Source organism: Ailuropoda melanoleuca, chromosome 5 (genome assembly GCF_002007445.2).
Source record: "Ailuropoda melanoleuca isolate Jingjing chromosome 5, ASM200744v2, whole genome shotgun sequence".
Taxonomy (NCBI): Eukaryota; Metazoa; Chordata; class Mammalia; order Carnivora; family Ursidae; genus Ailuropoda; species Ailuropoda melanoleuca.
Window position 1 is genome coordinate 62,181,037 of NC_048222.1, and position 18,537 is coordinate 62,199,573.

The window sequence follows — 18,537 nt, forward strand, 5'->3', positions numbered from 1 at the left end:
TCTTTGCTCTCCAGCTACTTTTTACTTTTCTCTTTGTCTTTGGTGGTCTGCATTTTAGCTACAGTGTGCGTAGGCTTACATTTCTTTTTATTTATCCTGCTTGGGATAGCTTATGTTTCCTGAATCTTTGATTCATATCATTTCTGGGAGATGTACAGCTATTCCCTACCAAAATATTGTCACTAATTCATTCTTTTTGTTCTCTCATCCTGGGACCCTCGGTAAACATTCGCTTTTTCATTCTGTTATGTAATTTCTTAATCTTTTTTTTTTTTTCATATTTCTCATCTCCTTGCTGTGCTTCATTGTAGGTAATTTCTTTTGCTATGTCTTCTAGTTCACTGATTAATAACTTCAGCTTTTTCTGGGTAATTTGATGTTTAACTTGTTAATTGAATATTTAATATTAAATTCATCAGTTAATTTCAAATAGTCCTTTGTTGATCTTTGTGATATTGACCTTTACTTATTTAAACATTTTATGCATAACTGTTCTGTATTCTGTATCTTAATAAGTTTAATATCTGATGTCTTTGGGAGATCTTATTTTTAAAGATCTATTTATTTGAGAGGCAGAGAGGAGGGAAGAGGCCGAGGCAGAGAGAAACCTCAGAAGACTCCGTGCTGAGCACAGAGCCCACTCAGGGCTGGATCTCATGACCCTGCGATCATGACCTGAGCTGAAACCAAGAGTCAGACGCTTAACTGACTCTCACCCCGGTGCCCCTGTGTTAGGGAGTTTTAAATGTTTTTCTAAAAGTTATTATTTCTGCTCTTAGTCATGGTGGCATGCCTTCTTGTGTGTTTGACTATCTAAAGATAGTGTTTTACTCATAATTGCAGTCTTGTAGACCTAAATTGGGGATTGGGAAGCCTTCCTTCAGAGAAGATTGGCATCTGCTTCTGCTGGTAGCCAGAGTAGACCCCCAATTTGATACCAGTTGGGCATCTTCTGAGGGTCTCTAATCAGGATAGACAGACCAGACTTCCCTGTCTCACCCCAAGTCTGGTAAGTGTGCTGCTGTGGGCATCTGTCCTTAGGCAGCCCCGCCGCTCTGAGCTGCATCGTGGTCAACCTCCTTCTGCTCTACACGGCTCCTTATTGTTCTAGTTCCAGATTTTCTTGTTTTTGTTTGGTTTTTCGCTTGTTTTTTAGAGAGGGAACAAGAGGAGATATTCAGGCTTGGTGACCCACCCTTCGTCTTGTGAGACCACTTGTGTCTCCAAGAAAATGTCCTTTCCAGATTTTATTTTTAGTTTAGTGGAATGGAGCCATGCAAGCATGTCATTAGACATAATACAAAAAGTTAAGGTAAACATTTTTAGACTAAAATAATACTGAACTGAGAATAAATTAAGAAAACTCATTTTATGAAGGGTTAGTAGACAAGTATGTAATGACGTTGACTATCCAAAATATCCCCATTTCTGCAAACACCTCCCAAGCATTTGCTTATATTATTTTGAAAGACTTCAGTGATTGCTACACATACAGTCACCTGAATGTTTTCCATGGTTTTCTTTATATTTTGTCTAGGCTGCTACTGAAGAAGAGAACAGCCATGGTCAAGTAAATGGTATTCTGAATGCTCCAAGCCTTGGTTCACCAATTCGTGTCCGCTCAGAGATTACTCAGCCAGACAGAGATATTCCATTGGTGCGGAAGTTACGTTCCATCCACAGCTTTGAGCTGGAAAAACGTCTGACACTGGAGCCAAAGCCAGATGCGGACAAGTTTCTTGAGACCTGGTATAAAATAATTTTTCTTTTTCTTTAAAGCTACTAAGATACTATAATTACCATCATCATCATCATGAATTTCTATTACATAGTCTTTGAAATAAATTTTTGCATTTTTGTAGTACTGATTTGATCAAGTTCTCATCTCCATCCATGTTTTTAATTATCATTGTGATTCTTAGTGTGAATTCTCCTATAAAATTGTTAAAAGTTCTGTAACATAACCTTTGGCTTTGGGAGCTGAGCAGTGGGAGCTGGTTAACTTCATGATACCAGATACAAGTTAAATGAACATTTTGAACTTACTGTGTTTGTAAGGGATCTCTTTTACTGGAATGAGAAGGTGCAGTGTAGAGTTGGAGAGCACATGATAAAGAAGGTATGCTACAGGAAGGAGGGGAGTATGTGAAGGAGGGAAACAAGTACTTTATACACAAGGGACAGGCAATTCGATTCACTTTAATGAAGGCCTTTTATGAGTAAGTACTGTAGGAAAAATAGACATGAATAAGCTTATCATTCTTCCTAGAAAGAAGGAAAGGTGAAACTTTAGAGAACTATACATAGATAATAACTATAGTTCATGTTTATAAGTCCCATTATCCCCAAATTTTGATAATAGAAGATAGAAATGAAACTTTAAAAAAGAATTTGGGGTGTATTTATGAATTATAGAAGGCTGCAGTAATATTAAGAGCTGATGACTAGTGATAGTCACACACCCTTCAATGTACATCCCTGGTGGCTACTACTGGGAATGAAATAGTAGGTTAGAAGGACCATGTATTTGACTGACACGGTGGTTACTGTGTCCAAAGATAATTCAGCCTAATCTAATCTAGCTTCCATTTTTGACAGTCCTTCATATATGTGTATTCTTCCGTCCATGGTAATGATTCAGCCTCACAGCTATGTGATAGAAGCTTCTGTCTGTACACTGGTACAATCGAAAGGATGGATTTGAGTTGGGACAGTTGCTTAAACATTTTGAGTTGTGGCTAAGATTAGGAATAACTGTATAAATGCAATAGGCATAAAAGCTTAGTTTGGTAAAGAATTCGTTTAATAAAAGAATGGAACTAAAAAGAGAGTCCCTGCTGTGGGAAGAGCTGAGAAATAAGACAGAGTTGAGAAAACAGAAGTAATGAACTTAGGCCAGAACCTGGAATGAAGAGGAAACCATTGAAGGAATTGAAGCACCTAATTACAGACTTGGAAAGGGAAAAACGTACTGCTTAAACTGCTTCCCTGAAGGTGAGATCAGCTCGTAGAAGCAAGTACAGCCAAATGGTCACATCATCAATGCCTGCCCCTCAGCCAGCAGAGAGATTCATAGATGGTGTCAATTGCCTTTTAATCCACCCAAACTGACAATATATGTTGAAGCTTCCCCGTGCCACCCCCCACCGGGCACCACTGTGTACGTAGTGGGCCGGCCAGCTTGAGCAGGCATAGGGGCTTTTCTTCTTAACAGTCTGCCTTTGGAGTTTACTCACATGAGTATACATTTACATACATCTCTGAAGACAAAACACACAAAAGTATTTGCCTGGCGTCTCTATTTCCTTCCCTATACTAGCTTCTTCATTTCCTTTTATAGGGCTTCTGGTGAGGCAGAATCCCCTTGGCTCAGTTGTGCCTCACTCCCCTAGAAAAGGCAGAGGGCAGTGTGATTGGATTGGCAAAGAAAAGGTCAAAAAGAGATCCCATAAGTCAGCCTGATTAGGCTTCTCTCCTGCCCCGCAGCGGGAGAGTCATCTTCCCCCGTGGGTTCCATCTTCCAAAACCGAGTTATGACAGGTGGAGAAGAACATTATCAGCCTATGAAACTTCCCTTATGCTTTATTTATGTATTCTCTCATCTGTATGTGAATATTAGTTCTGCATAGAGCTTATAGGTTATGTAATAAATATTTTCCTAGGGCAATTGAGTAACTTCTGTCTATTTTTTTTAAGCCTGGAGAAAATGCAGAAAGATTCCAGTGGAGGAAAGGAATCTGTTCTCCCTGCTCTGCTTCCTAAGCCTTGTGTTCCTACCGTGTCCCGTACGGACCACATCTGGCACTATGATGAAGAATATCTTCCAGATGCTTCTAAGCCTGCCTCTGCCAACACCCCTGAACAGGCAGATGGCGGTGCCAGCAATGGATTTATAGCAGTTAACTTGAGCTCCTGCAAACAGGAGGTTGATTCCAAAGAATGGGTGATTGTGGACAAGGAGCAGGACCTTCGAGATTTTAGGACAAATGAGGCTTTAGGCCATAAAACAACTGGAAGCCCTTCTGATGAGGAGCCTGAAGTACTTCAAGTCCTAGAGGAATCGCCTCAAGATGAGAAGCTCCTCCTGGGTCCTTGGGCAGAAAGCGATCAATTAAAGAAAGAACCCTCAGGTGTGGTCTTAGCACTTTCTGGGGAGTGCCCTGCCACTGCTGCTTCAGAACAGCATACAGATAGGCTCGAACTCCAGGCTGGAGCTGCTAGTCAGTTTATTACAGTGACACCCACAAGCCCAATGGAGGCGCAAGCAGAAGGACCCCTTACAGCGGTAAGAGATTTATTCCGATTATTTTTCGCTGTTACCCACTCAAGGTGCTGTTAAAAAAGAACAAACAGTTGATCAACTAACATGGTTCAGCAGATGCCGAAGTTTGGCAGATGGGGATAGGGAGTGATGTCTGGACTAAGTTCTATAGTCATCATCCAGCATGAAATTTCTCGAAACAAGTGAGCTTTCCTGTCAGGATAGCAACTCAACACATGAAGTGTCATTATAACCTAACTTCAGAATAACATCTGTAATTAGACCACAAGAGCTATCTATCTATGTGTTTAGATATGACTTTAACTTTAATTCTAGAGATTTTGAATCTCTGCGTTATAAATCTGGTGAGGAAGGCATATGTGGTTTATACTTCATAGGGTACACTTGGCTAGGCTTGATTCTCTTTGTTGCTTTTTTTTGTAATCTTCGCACAGAAATTTGTCATATTTTACATTACTCTTAAACAGTAGTTTTCCAGCTTTGATGTCCATTGTTTAAAATACAGAGTGCCGGCCTCTCTTCCAGAACTCCTACTTCAATAGGTTTGGGATAGAGTGAGCCCAGGAGTCTGCATTTTAACAAGTAGCTGAAAGCAGTTGTGATAAAGGTCTTCTGCAAGGGAACTTCATTTTGAAGAAACTGCCCTCTTTACTCTCAGTTTGGGCATTCAGCTGGACACGCCTGTTACCCTGTTACTGTCAGTGAGCAGTGATGCCCTACGACTGTGAGCAGCAGGAGACCCAGAAAAGCCAAACATGTAGGCAGTAAGGACCTGTGTGCACAGATCTTTGGCACCAGCCTGAGGACAGGTACATCTGTCCTTACATGGGTGGAAGTACCAGATTTCCTTAAATTCCCTAATCATCTAGAAGCCATCTCTTCCAACATTGTTCCCCAAGCTGAAAAGTTTTTTATTAGAACACAATTCCAAATGCAGGTGTGAAACAGTGAGGAAAGATGGACTTCAACATAGGAAAATAAATGCCTGCATCATTCTTCATCAGAGTTAGTCTTTCCTTCTTTTCCAGTTACACAGGTTGTTCACTGAATAAAGTGGCCTAGCCAAGGGAGCAAGTAGGGGCTGAAATCTAGCCTGGACATTGCTAACTAAACTGTGTGTCCTTGTTTGGGTTTGTTTCCTCTTTGGGGAGCATCCTTTTTCAAATTGTGCCTGGTAACCTATGGACTAGAGGCAAATCCAGCCACCTCCCTCCCTTCCCCTTATCCCTTTTTCCTCCCACCTTTCCTCTTTCCTCTTTCATTCTTTCTTTCCATCTTCCCACATTCAGTTTCTTCTTTTCTTCAACTCTGCTCTGTGCACTTACCGCCACTCAAGCATTTTTCTCACCGCATTCTGGTGCACTTCCGTTCAAAGAGGCTTTCTAAAGCCTTGGCTCCGCTTCTAGTATTTTTTGCCTTCTCCCATCAGTAGTGTTTTATCCACAAAGATTGTTCTCATGGTTCTCTTACACTGTCTGCAGCATTTTCTATGTCAAGTTATTGAAAGACTTGTATTCATATATTTGATACTGTAAGTTTGACCTTATTTTCAGGTATCTTTAAATAAAAGCATTTTTCTTAACTGAAAGTCTCTAAAGAAATAAGAGCTACATCACTTGTATACTTATGTCTAAGGTAATAAACCTACCATTTCCTTCCCTTGGGTAGGGATGAGCTTAAAAATATATTTATCTTGATTCTCTTCTTAAGGCTTAAATTCAGAGTTTACTTTTGCAAAGCAAACGTTATTATTTCCCTAATTTACTACAGACATATTAAGTAAGGAGTACTGCCAGTTAGCCTCTCCATATCTCTTGCAACTCTGATTTTATGTTCTAGCTTGGATGATATGCTAAACCATATTACTGGGCTATCTGAATATTTTAAATTAAGACAAATTCTGATGGGAAACACTTTGTTAGTTCTTATCCTTTTCACTCAGGCTTGTTTCTCTTTTACGGAGGGAAAGTATACTGATGTCTTAAAATATGTAAGAACTGGGGCGCCTGGGTGGCACAGCGGTTAAGCGTCTGCCTTCGGCTCAGGGCGTGATCCCGGCGATCTGGGATCGAGCCCCACATCAGGCTCTTCCGCTATGAGCCTGCTTCTTCCTCTCCCACTCCCCCTGCTTGTGTTCCCTCTCTCGCTGGCTGTCTCTACTCTGTCGAATAAATAAATAAAATCTTTTAAAAAAAATATGTAAGAACTATAAAAATGGGCAAAGCAAAAGTTTATCTATATTACAGCCATAGTTGGCATAATAAACTAACCAATGAGAACGCTAGCACCCTCTAGTTCTCTTTCTTAGTGCGGATTTATGAGCGTTCGTTAGGACTTCCCGTATCCCTACACATGAAACTGCTGGTTATCAAATAGCATGTGTAAACTTTTTAGATAATTTATTTTGAAAGGTGGATAAATTTGCTAGATTGGAAAGAAATTGGTTTGGGGCTGTGTTGGAAATTAAATTTTTTTCCTTGGGTAAACAGTGTTGAAATTGGCCCATTGTCGGTCATTTCTTTTTTTTTTTTTTTTTAAGATTTTATTTATTTATTTGACAGAGTAGAGACAGCCAGCGAGAGAGGGAACACAAGCAGGGGGAGTGGGAGAGGAAGAAGCAGGCTTATAGCGGAGGAGCCTGATGTGGGGCTCGATCCCATAACGCCGGGATCACGCTCTGAGCCAAAGGCAGACGCTTAACTGCTGTGCCACCCAGGCGCGCCCATTGTCAGTCATTTCTAAAAAGATGCTAAACAACATGGATTTACAGGGAGTAAATAAGACCAACCTTTGGCTTACAGGAGAAATATGAAATTATGTTTGGATTGGAAAATGAGACAAAATTAAGCTAGCATAAATGAACAAGGGTAGAGAAGAAAAAGAAAAGAAAATAAGCTGCTTCCAAAAGAGGTCCAACTACTGGTCCAGAATGGAGGGATCTGTAGGGAAGAGGGTGACCAGTTTTATGTGACGTTGGGAAGTCACTGTTGGTAGGGAGAAGGTTGGATTTGAAAAGTAGCGTAGAAGTGGAAGAGGCTTTTCTTACCAAGTGTCAAGGCAGATTGTACCACGTGGTCTCTTGTTCTAGATGGTCATTTAGAAAGCCAGTGCTTCCCTTTAATGTTACCTGTGGAAGCGGTATAAATGTGACTGGGGAATAAAAATACCACCAATACGTTACCTGTTGCTGTGTAACAAATTACCCCAAATGTAGCAGCTTTAAACAGCACAGTTACTTCGCCCTGTTTCTCAGGGTTAGAAGTGCAGGAGCGGCTCAGTCTGATGGTTCTGGCTCAGGGTCTCTCATGAGGTTGCTGTCAAGCCGTCAGCGAGGGTTGAAATCATTGTAAGGTTCAACCGGGGTGGGAAGATCCACTTCCAGGCACACTCAGTGGCTGTTGGCAGGCCTCGGTTCCTCAGTAGCTGTTGGCCAGAGGCTTCGGTTCCTCACCGCGTGGGCCTCTCCATTCTTGACACGGCAGCTGGCTTTCCCGCAGAGTGAGGAGAGGAAGAGACAGAGATGGAGGGAGGGGTGCGGTGGTAGTGTGAATAAGCCTCCACCATGATGGAAGCCATAGTTTCTTTCATAACCTAATGTCAGAAGCGGCGTAGCAGCACTTCTGTTGTATTCCGTTGGTCACTCAGACCAACTCTGCTACAGTGTGGGAGGGACTGTGCAAGGGGATGAATACCAGGAGGCAGAGGTCCCTGGGGACCATTTGGAGACTGGCTACCCTATCATCTTACATTTCCATTTTATTGAGTACTTTCATATTTGATCCTAACAACAGCTGTGTGGAGCAAGCAGAGGGAATGTTGTTTTTTGCACTGATGACACCAAGCCATGGGACAGTGAGATGGTCTGTAAAGAGGCATATGGCTAGTGGAGTAGACTCTGTTCTGTTCCTCACACCAGGGGATTATCAACATACTGAAGGAATTTTCTCATTGACTTGTTTCTTAGACATTGAGAAGGAGAAAGGGAGTGTACAACAATGCACACATTGGGAGCAGGACAGAAAGAAAGGGAGTCACATAACTTTTTGTGTGATCTGTCCGGTAGTCAGCACCTATTAAGAGGATTCCTCAAACTCTGTTTACAGGAGTACCAATACCAGTCCTGCAAAAATCAGATCAGCAATGATTGTATTGCCTTAATTCTGTTCTTTTCATTCCTTCCGTTCTATTCAGTGTCTCCTAAGTTCCAGGCTTTACTATGCCCCAGGGATCATCAGTTGGTACCACCCTACCAGGGTGGCACCGAAGGCCTACGTCTAACAGTTACCTTAAACAACACGAAGTGATTCTAGTGGAGCTGGGTACACAGATGAGGATGCGCACGGGTCTGCCTAGGACTGAGGAGTGCGATATTGGGGGTTTTTATTGTCGAAACTTCTAAATTTTTTTTTTTACCATGAAACCTGAAATTTTGAAAATATACTACTTTCATAATTGGGGAGGAAATAAAAATTAAAAATCTTTTTCTGGGAAGATTAAGGTGCACTTCAAAAGTAAGAGGACTCTGAAGGATGAATTAGTTTGCTGGAGAGAGATGCAGGGGTGTCAGGCAAGGAACACAGCACGTGCAGAGACAGCGTTCAGAGTATTTAAATAAGTGATCTCGAATCTAAGTGCCCTTTCCTTAGGACAAAGGAAAAAGGCTGAAGATGAGCTACAGAAAGTAAAGTGATAAAGGGCATTGGCCTGCTCTGCTGAGATGTGTGGGCTATGGGACAAGAAACTGCCAAGATCGAGGGAAGGGAATAACATGCTGTTTGGGAGCCGAGTGGGGGAAGATGAGCTGGGGCAGCAGCCAGTGAGGAGGCTTTGGCAGTAATCCAAGCAAATAGATGAGAGATTGAACAGTGAAAGTTGCAGTGAGAACTTGGGAGACATTTTAGTGGTACAGCCTATTTGAAATAGTTTCATGTGGCTTTCCCAATGAAATGTGTTCCACTGACTGTTTGGAGCCCTTGTATAAACTAGAGGGACTATATGGAAGCTCATGGAGCTACTTAGAGCTTCCATTGAAAAAACGAATGATCCATGTAAGGTATTAATAATATAATCATGTGAAAAGGTAAAGACTTTCTGGAATAATTGCCGCCTATTAACTTGAAATGGATTTTGCAGGAGAAATCTGCATTGACTGCATGTACCTTGACTGGGGAGTGGCCACATGTCCTCTGTCTGACCATGGATACCTGTTTTTGATCCGGAAAATTTGGTCATTGTAATGATAAAAAAATTTTGTTTGTATGCGATTACGTCTCTGAAATGATCTATGATAGTGTAATTCAGTCTGTGAACAGAAAAGACCAGAAATAGGAAGGTCTGATTGGGGAAGTAAAGAAAGCCCATTTGTGAAGTGTTCAAATAATAGACTGGACTGTCACTTGGGAGAGGCTTCACGGAAGGGACCCAAGCATCCAGTGATTGGTTCAGGCACGTGTTCAACAATTGTCAGGCGTTTACTATGTGTCAAGTACTGCACTAGGCATCAAAGAATCGAAAGCCCAGTGAGTCTCCTTACTGCTTTCAAGGGTCTTCAGGCTAGTGAAGGGAAACAATTTAAGTGTTAGAAATGCTGTGATAGAAATCTGTAGGTTATGGAAGTTGGGAGTAGTCGAGCTAGATTCAAACCTGAAGTGTCTTCCAGTATTGCGTGTGAAGGGACTTGAAAACAGACCGCGAAATCCAGTAGTCACGTATGTGATGTGTAATCGCAGGCCAGCCAAAAATATTTTTATTTCCGTCTGTCTTTTCTGTGACTTCTAATCTGTGGGTGTGAATTGTAGATTGCTTATGATTTTTAGTACCCCCACAAAATTCTAATAGTTTCCAATCCCACTAAATACACTGTAACTGTTAATGATGAGTGACTGTCTCTGAAGAGTGGGATAACAGGGAAGGGAAAAAGCAACTTCTACTTTTTGTTTACTTAGGTCTTGAGGCTTCAGGTTTTCAGTTTTCCCCACCCGTGTAGCAGACTGCTGCCTGCTCCATTCCTCCTCCCGCCAGTGCCCCCATCCATATGCCAAGTCATACCACAGCAGCTCATCAACAATTGTAACCAGCGCCAACTGTGGTCAGAGTAGCAATAGGGGTAAAGAGTGAGAGCGTGGGACATTCCGTTAGCATGTAGGGCCTCTTATTACTCAATGTTATCATTGTTGTGCACTCTCTTTCTAGAAATCAAAATTTGATACATTAAAAACATGGTTCAATTATAGTATTTTAGTTTTATTCATATTTTTCAACACTTGTATATGATGCTTTAAACAAATGAAGTCTTTGGGGATTTTGAATGGCCCAAAGAAATGTGAATGTTTAAAATTTAAGTTTTTTAATAGACCAGGAATGCATTCATATAACTCTGTTATTCTTGGCAATACTAGGAACCAATAAATTATTCTACTACCAATATCTCATAAATTATTTGTCAAAAAACCAAAATGAGATCTAGATATTTCATATATCACATACCTTTTATTTGGAAGAGAGGCTATTTGGTAGGAATGTGAATTCCCCAAAGTTTTTATTATGTTAATAACATTACAATCCTTGAATGAGATGAAAGTTAAAGGGTAATTATTTATAAGTTACATATAAATAATAGTTTACAGTTTATTGTCTCTTGCTATCTGGCCAGTTGTAAACATGGGGTGACTCTAAGTAGTGAGACTGCTTTATCTGAACTGAACAGTGCTGAGACTGATGTTAGTGACACAGAGTAGTAGGCATTAGTAAAACTAATATTAAAGAAATGGAAAATATCGAGGTCATTTTCTAGTTCTGTTAAAAGGTGTTATACAGTTAGAGAACAGAAGAAAGGACATGAGTGAATTCATGCCTTAAAGAGATGTTTGTAAATTATAGAAATTAAAGATATAAGAGATGCATATGGCTTACTGGCACATCATTGATTTAGTCCGTTTGTAAAGTGTCCCAAGTATGGGAATTGCTTTTGTGTCTTACAGTCTAAGGTTAAGGAAGTTGTTTTCAGCTATACTTAGAATGAGTCTTCCTTTTTCTACATTTAGTTATTGATCTTTGGTTTTTCTCCTTTTATCTTGCCACATAATGTTTGCAGACTCCTTTCCAGACTTCATTTGAGTATAGCGCATGTCAGCAGGCTGTGCTATGCTGTGCGTGATTTTCAAAATCCTTAAGTCCTATCCCTGACTTTTTCTCATTTGTGAAATTTGTGTAAATAATAGCACCCAATTAAGGGCACCTGGGTGGCTCTGTCGGGTAGGTGGCTGCCTTCGGGCCGGGTCATGATCTCAGGGTCCTGGGATCGAGCCCTGCATTGGGCTCCTTGCTCGGCAGGGAGCCTGCTTCTCCCTCTGCCTGCTGCTCCCCCTGACTGTGCACATGCTGTCTCTCTCTCTAACTCAAATAAAATCTTTAAAAAAAATAATAGCACCCAATTAAAATCTAGGGCAGATATAAAATGGAATTAGTAAAAATGGGTTTAGGAATACTTTAGAAATTTAAAGTGCTATAGAAATATTATATGAGAGTATTTTATGCGGTTTCTTGTAATTGCTCAGAATCTTTTTCAAAAAAATAGATTCTCCTGTCTGGTGGTTCCTGTATCTTTTCTGTATACAAGATTGTCACCCCGTTTTTCATATTACACACACACACATCCTTTTATATCCTGAATCTTAGATGAGTTAAGCTCAGAAGTGTATGGATTCCCTCGCTCCAATCTCAAAAGAGCAGTGGACTGTTATTTTTGTGAACACTGCTGAGTTTATTTGGGCCGGTGTTTTTGGAGTTACATATAAAAATGAAGTGACTGTTGGTTTATTTTCAGTGTAGGTAGAGAGTCCGTTCCCTTGTTATTTGGCATTTTTATAACTTCTTACTTGACTTTCTTATCACCATCATTCTCAGGTCTTAAAAATTGCATTTTGAATAGTAAGTAACTATACATTTTAGGTTTCAATATGATTTCTAAAGTACACTATAAAATTGCCATCTGCCTGAATATATTTTAGAATGATGAAGGAGATGCAAGTGTGAGGTGACTTCCTGAAGGGCAGCAGCGCCGCTGGAACTTCCTCCCTTTTCCCGGAGGTCATTATAGGTCTGGGCTTATTGTGAGAATCCACATCTGAACCCAAACAGCCTGTCTTCATTCAGTTAACCTGCCCGGTCCTCAGGGTACTGGTTCTGTTCAGGAGCTATTCGGGACATTGGGTGTTTTCTCCTGGGCTGGGCTTAGGACAGGCTTTACACATTCTTAAACCTCACTGTATTCCCGACACACAGAGAAACAGAGCCAGACAGTTTCTCTGCCTCTGGAACAGCGCTGATGTCTAGGGACTAAGGTGGGGGTCTAAGCATAATCTCCCATGACAGTTCCAAATTCATTTTTGCTTTGAATTCAGACCAATTTCCATAGTTTTCCTAGAACTAAATTGGCTTCATTAAGTAATTTGACTTCTTTCATTTCTCAGAAAGGCTTTTTTTCCATACCAGTTTATATGGTTGACATTTGCTGCCTCCTTACATGTCGCTTTTGTTTTCTCACATGTTACTTTCAACAAATGTGAAAATGTAGAAACTTTAGGAGTCTTAAGATAGGACATTCTTCTTAGACATTGAATCTCATTCACATAGAATTGAAATGACCTCAGTGGAAGGATGGTAGAAGAATTTAATTTATCATAGGCTTGCCCTTAAAAAATTAAAGATAATGAAACATTAGGAAACATCTTTTTATGTCTTTGCTTATAGGAAGATAAAATATTCCTAACATTGTTTGCCTGACAGGAGTTAGGGGAAACAAAATGCATGTAAATCTGGAGTTTTTAAATGTACAATAATTTACCAGTAATTTTTCCCTATAATCCTGTGTCTGCATTCTGGCAGAAAATCGCTGGCACGCTCAAGGGTCTTGGAGAGAATGTACCGAAAAGAGCTTTTTACAGATGTGTGGGAAGAGTTAAGAGAACTAACAGGACCATCAGTGGAGGGAGCCATTTCTATCTTGAGTCCTATAGGAGGAGGAAGAAGGAGCAAAAGCTGGGAGAAGGGCCATGTGATAGTGGCTGTGGCCAAAAGTGGTAGAATGTAGCCACCACCCAAGCTTCCATCCCTTGGGCAGGAAGCAGAGAGAATTAATACCCGGACCTTGGGGCGCCTGGGTGGTGCAGTCAGTTGAGCATCTGACTCTTGATTTTGGCTCAGGTCATGATCTCAGGGTCCTGAGATTGAGCCCCATGTCAGGCTCCCCACTCAGCACAGAGTCTGCTTGTCCTGCTCCCGCTGCTGCTCCTCCTCTCTCCCTCTGTCTCTCTCATAAATAAATAAATAAAATCTTTTTAAAAATATTAATAATACCCAGACCTTTCTCTCCTCCAAGTCTGATGCTCTGTTGGTGCTGCCCCTTGAGCAAACCCAGCCAGAAATCAGAAGGCAAGGGAGCCTGGGCCGTGCAGTCTGTAGAAGTCAGTCCTCCAGGGCACAGAGCAGGCTAAAGAAAAGGCAGGGATGAGCCTAGAGGGAGACTGTTTTGTACAGCTCCTGGGTAGGAGAGCTTGAGTGTCATGTACTTTGATTCAGAGTTGTTCATCTTAAATATGAGTTGGGCAGACCTGGTCAACATCTTTGTTCCTCTTATAAATTAGAATTGGAAGTGTGAAATTTCGAATCATTGCCTCTTCTTTATATTCCACATTCTACATAATATTTTTTTCTCCTGTCTCTCCAGATTACAATTCCTAGACCCTCTGTGGCATCCACACAGTCAACTTCGGGAAGCTTTCACTATGGTCAACAGCCAGAGAAGAAAGACCTTCAGCCTGTGGAACCCACTGTGGAACTTTACTCTCCAAGGGAGAACTTCTCTGGCCTGGTTGTGACAGAGGGCGAGCCTCCTAGTGGAGGAAGCAGAACAGACTTGGGGCTTCAGATAGATCATACTGGTCATGACTTGTTACCCAATATTAGAGACTGTAACAAATCTCAAGACCTGGGACCAAAAGGCCTTCCTGACCACAACAGACTGGCTGAGAGAGAATTTGAGAATCTCCCTAGGGATACCGAAGAGAAAAGCAATCTTCTAGGGTCCGATAACGAAGATGAGAAGTTAAGTAAAGGGCAGCATTATATCGAGATCGCCTCCCTTCCAGGAGACTTGGTAGCTGCGGAAAGGGGTCACTCCGCCACTACTGAAGCTCTCGATGTGACGAAGACACAGACTTTTAGCGTAGGGCCAGACCAAGACAAAAGTCACGAGGTAGTGAAGCTTCTGGCAGTTGGAACTTCAGAAATTTCTTCACGAGTCATTGACCCACATGTTGAAGGACAGATAAGTCAGGCGGCAGCAATGCAAAAAAGTAAGCTATCTAAGGATGACGACATCAGAAGTGAAGACTTGCCAGGTCAGCAGGGAGACCTGTCTACTTTTTTGCACCAAGAGGGTAAGAGAGAGAAAATGGCCCCTAGAAATGGAGAATTATTTCATTGTGTTTCAGAGAGTGAACATTGTCCCCCATCCCGGAAGGACGTGATTAGGTCATCCTTTGTAACTAGACACAGCCGAATCCCTGTTCTAGCACAAGAGATAGACTCAGCTTTTGAATCATCCTCTCCAGTCTCCGCAAAAGAAAAGCTCCTCCAAAAGAAAGCTTATCAGCCAGACCTCGTCAGGCTTCTGGTGGAAAAAAGGCAACTCAAGTCTTTCCTTGGGGACCTCTCAAGTGCCTCTGATAAATTGCTGGAGGAGAGACTAGCCACAGTTCCTGCTCCCTTTTCTGAGGAGGAAGTCTTTGCTCCCCTTTCAAGACTGGCTGTAGACTCACACCTGAGCAGGTCAGCCGAAGACGGCTTTCTGTCACCCATCATCTCTCAGTCCAGAAAGAGCAAAATCCCAAGGCCAGTTTCATGGGTCAACACAGACCAAGTCAGTAGCGCAACTTCAGCTCAGTTCTTGCCTCGGCCACCACCAGGAAAGCCTCCCACGAGGCCTGGGGTGGAAGCCAGGTAAGGCTCTGTGTTCTTACTGCGTTGTGTGTAGTTTTCTTTCTGTGTCTGTTTGATTATGTTACATCAGTGGTTTCATTTCTCTGTCGCCTGCTTCTGATTATCTGTTTCCTTCCCTGCCTTTCCCAAGCCTTATAGCCCAGTGTAGAAGAAGGGGTCATACTGATCCAAGTTCATTCTTAGCTCTCCCACTTCCTAGCAGTATGACCCGTAGTTTCCGCATCCATAAAGTAGATCTTACGTATGCCTCGTGGTTTGGGGAGGATCAAATACGCTTGCACATGTGGAGCTTTGTGCAGGGCTTCGTTAGCACGCCCCACAATGGACTCTTCCGGTGCATTTTAACTAGGTACTCAACAATTTTCCAGTTTTTTCTAGTCAGAATCCCATTATAAGAGATGTCTGTAATTTGATGAATGGGTCCTGGTCACAGTGCTGTTTATCTGATTATGATGAATTAAACACAAAGACCCTATAGGCGGTTTCCCTAGGTCTGATGATACACACAGCCCTACATAATAAAAGTATTACTTTAGTATTGACCATATGGTATACTTGTTTACTGAAGTATTCTTACGTATAGTTGACCATGGTGGTTATATTTTAGAGAAGAGGGGAAACATAAACCAGTTAAGAGTGCTTTCCTTGGAGAGCCATTGCTCATTCCACAGACTAGAATGGTCTCAACCCTTGGAGAAGAATGAGAAAAAGGATGGCCTTTGAACAAAAACCAGGTGGAAATCAGAATACTTGAAGACTATAGCCTGTTCTAGATATACAACAATATGGATTATTGTTATGGATTCTGAAGTGTATTAAAGTGAGATTCTACATGTATCATTACCCAGCAGAACTTGCTCCCCTTAGCTAAGGTAAGTTTAGTTCTGAGTTGCCATAGGGTTTCAGGTTCAAGGGTAACTAAACATTGGATTTGAAGTGCCAGTGGGACTAGACTTCCACAGGAAGAAGGGCGATGAGTAAACAGCAGTCATTTGAGACATTTTAGAAAGGTGATTCCATGAACGCCACACTTCCCCTCTTCCTTCTGCTTGTCCTCTGCACTTAATAGAGATGGTGTCATCTGTGGATCGAGCTGCTTTGGACTACAGCAAACAAATCTTGATTATCATTTATTACTTAGCGCTTTACGTGTCCCTTAAAATAGCACTTGGTAACCAAGCATGTGGCATTGTGTCAGATATTACAGAACTGACCAGCCTGGACCTCATCTGGGGACTCGGGGGTCACTCAACTTTCCCACGTAGATCCTGGCACAGAAGAATTAGTACATTCCATTCTTCACATTTTACTATAACATCCATGGGGGTAGGCTTAACCGGAATGAGTTTCATCGTGTCAGACTAAGTAGATGGTGGGAAAGGAGGAGGAGAGAAAATTCAGAGAAAAAACTCAGTAGCTTGTTGCTGACCCGTCATGGTGATGATGGCTGTTTGTGCCCCTGCATCCCGAGGTGCTAATACAACCTCGGAAGTTGTTCTTCCACTTGCTTCTATAAGGAGTGGCATGGCAGCAGTTTGAAGTTCTGGGGTTTTTTAATTTATTAGAGAGAGCGAGTGAGCATGAGTGGGGAGCAGCAGAGGGAGATTGAGAAGCAGGCTCCCCCACTGAGCACAGAGCCCGACACGGGGCTCGATCCCAGGTCTCCAGGATCATGACCTGAGCTGAAGGCAGATGCTTAACCAACTGAGCCACCCAGGCGCCCCAGCAGTTTGAGATTTAAATTCTTTAACTGAATGGATTTTTTTTTTTTTAAAGATTTTATTTATTTATTTGAGAGATAGAGACAGACAGCGAAAGAGGGAACACAAGCAGGTGGAGTGGGAGAGGAAGGAAGCAGGCTCACATCGGAGGAGCCTGATGTGGGGCTCGATCCCATAACGCCGGGATCACGCCCTGAGCCGAAGGCAGACGCTTAACCGCCATGCCACCCAGGCGCCCCATAACTGAATGGATTTTAGGCCAAGACAGAAAGACACTTAGGGCAGAGAAGACACTGATATACGAATATTCTCTAGATTTAGAATTCTAAGGCCCACACTTAGTTGCCAATGAGATGTGTCACTCAGTCTCCAAACCCAGCTCTCTTGAATCTCAGACTATTGTCAGGGACAGAAACTGAGGCCCAGAGAAACCACTGACTACGCTTTCCTTTTGCAAAGTGTTCAGTGAGGTTGAAATATACTTTGATCTGTAGTTCCTGCTGTTGTGAGTACACTTCGTGTTGTGGGGCTTAATGTTTGCATATGCACGTGCCAAATTTCTGTCATGGGAGCCTTAAACAAAATGGTTTACTCTCTTTCTCATTTACGGACACGCTAGAGACGTTTCATTAAGTTGATCCTAAAATTAGAAGAACAAACATGCCAGGGCGCCTGGCTGGCTCAGTCGGAAGTGCGCGACTCTTCATCTCGGGGTCGTGAGTTCGAGCCCCATGTTGGGTATACAGATTACGTAAATAAATAAATAAATAAAAGCTTTAAAAAAAAAAAAAGAGGGGCGCCTGGGTGGCACAGCGGTTGGGCGTCTGCCTTCGGCTCAGGGCGTGATCCTGGCGTTATGGGATCGAGCCCCACATTAGGCTCTTCCACTACCAGCCTGCTTCTTCCTCTCCCATTCCCCCTGCTTGTGTTCCCTCTCTCGCTGGCTGTCTCTGTCTCTTTCAAATAAATAAATAAAATCTTTAAAAAAAAAAAAAGAGGAAAAAGAAGAGCAAACGTGCCATAGGAGGAAAGAGACTAACAACATTTAAGTCCTTCTGAATGGCAGCCAGCCAGCTAAATACTTTACTTGGGCCACTGTTCTTGGCTGCTAGTAATCCTGGGAGGTAGACAGTATTCCCATTATACGCTAGGAGAGGTCACGTGTACTGCTGGTGAGGATGTGATTGATGCAGCAACGATGGAAAACAGTATGGAATCCCCTCAAGAAATGAAAAATAGAACTACCGTACAATCCAGTTATTTCACTGCTGGGTATTTACCCAAAGAAAACAAAACACTAATTCGAAAAGATACATGCACCCCTATGTTTATAGCAGCATTATTTACAATAGCCAGGATGTGAAAGCAACGTCAGTGTCCATTGGTGGATGAATGGGTAAAGACGTGGGGGGTGTACATATAATAGGATATTGCTCAGCCATAAAAAAGAATGAAATCTTGCCATTTACAACATGGATAGACTTAGAGGGTATTATACTAAGTGAAATTAGAGAAAGACAAATACCAAATATG

General features: G+C 42.0%; 1 protein-coding gene across 9 annotated transcripts in view; it reads left to right on the plus strand.

Annotated features, from left to right (window-relative positions):
• The window catches only part of TTBK2 (tau tubulin kinase 2), a 141,037-nt gene that overhangs the window by 114,950 nt on the left and 7,550 nt on the right, over positions 1–18,537 (plus strand). For all 9 annotated transcript variants that reach the window (XR_004625697.1, XM_011227577.3, XM_034661069.1 and 6 more), the window contains 3 exons: positions 1,538–1,749; positions 3,697–4,285; positions 14,010–15,283. Coding sequence is in view for 8 of the 9 variants with exons in the window: in XM_011227577.3 (XP_011225879.1) it covers positions 1,538–1,749; positions 3,697–4,285; positions 14,010–15,283 (2,075 nt within the window). In the remaining variant the exon portion in view is untranslated. The remainder of the gene's footprint in view (positions 1–1,537; positions 1,750–3,696; positions 4,286–14,009; positions 15,284–18,537) is intronic.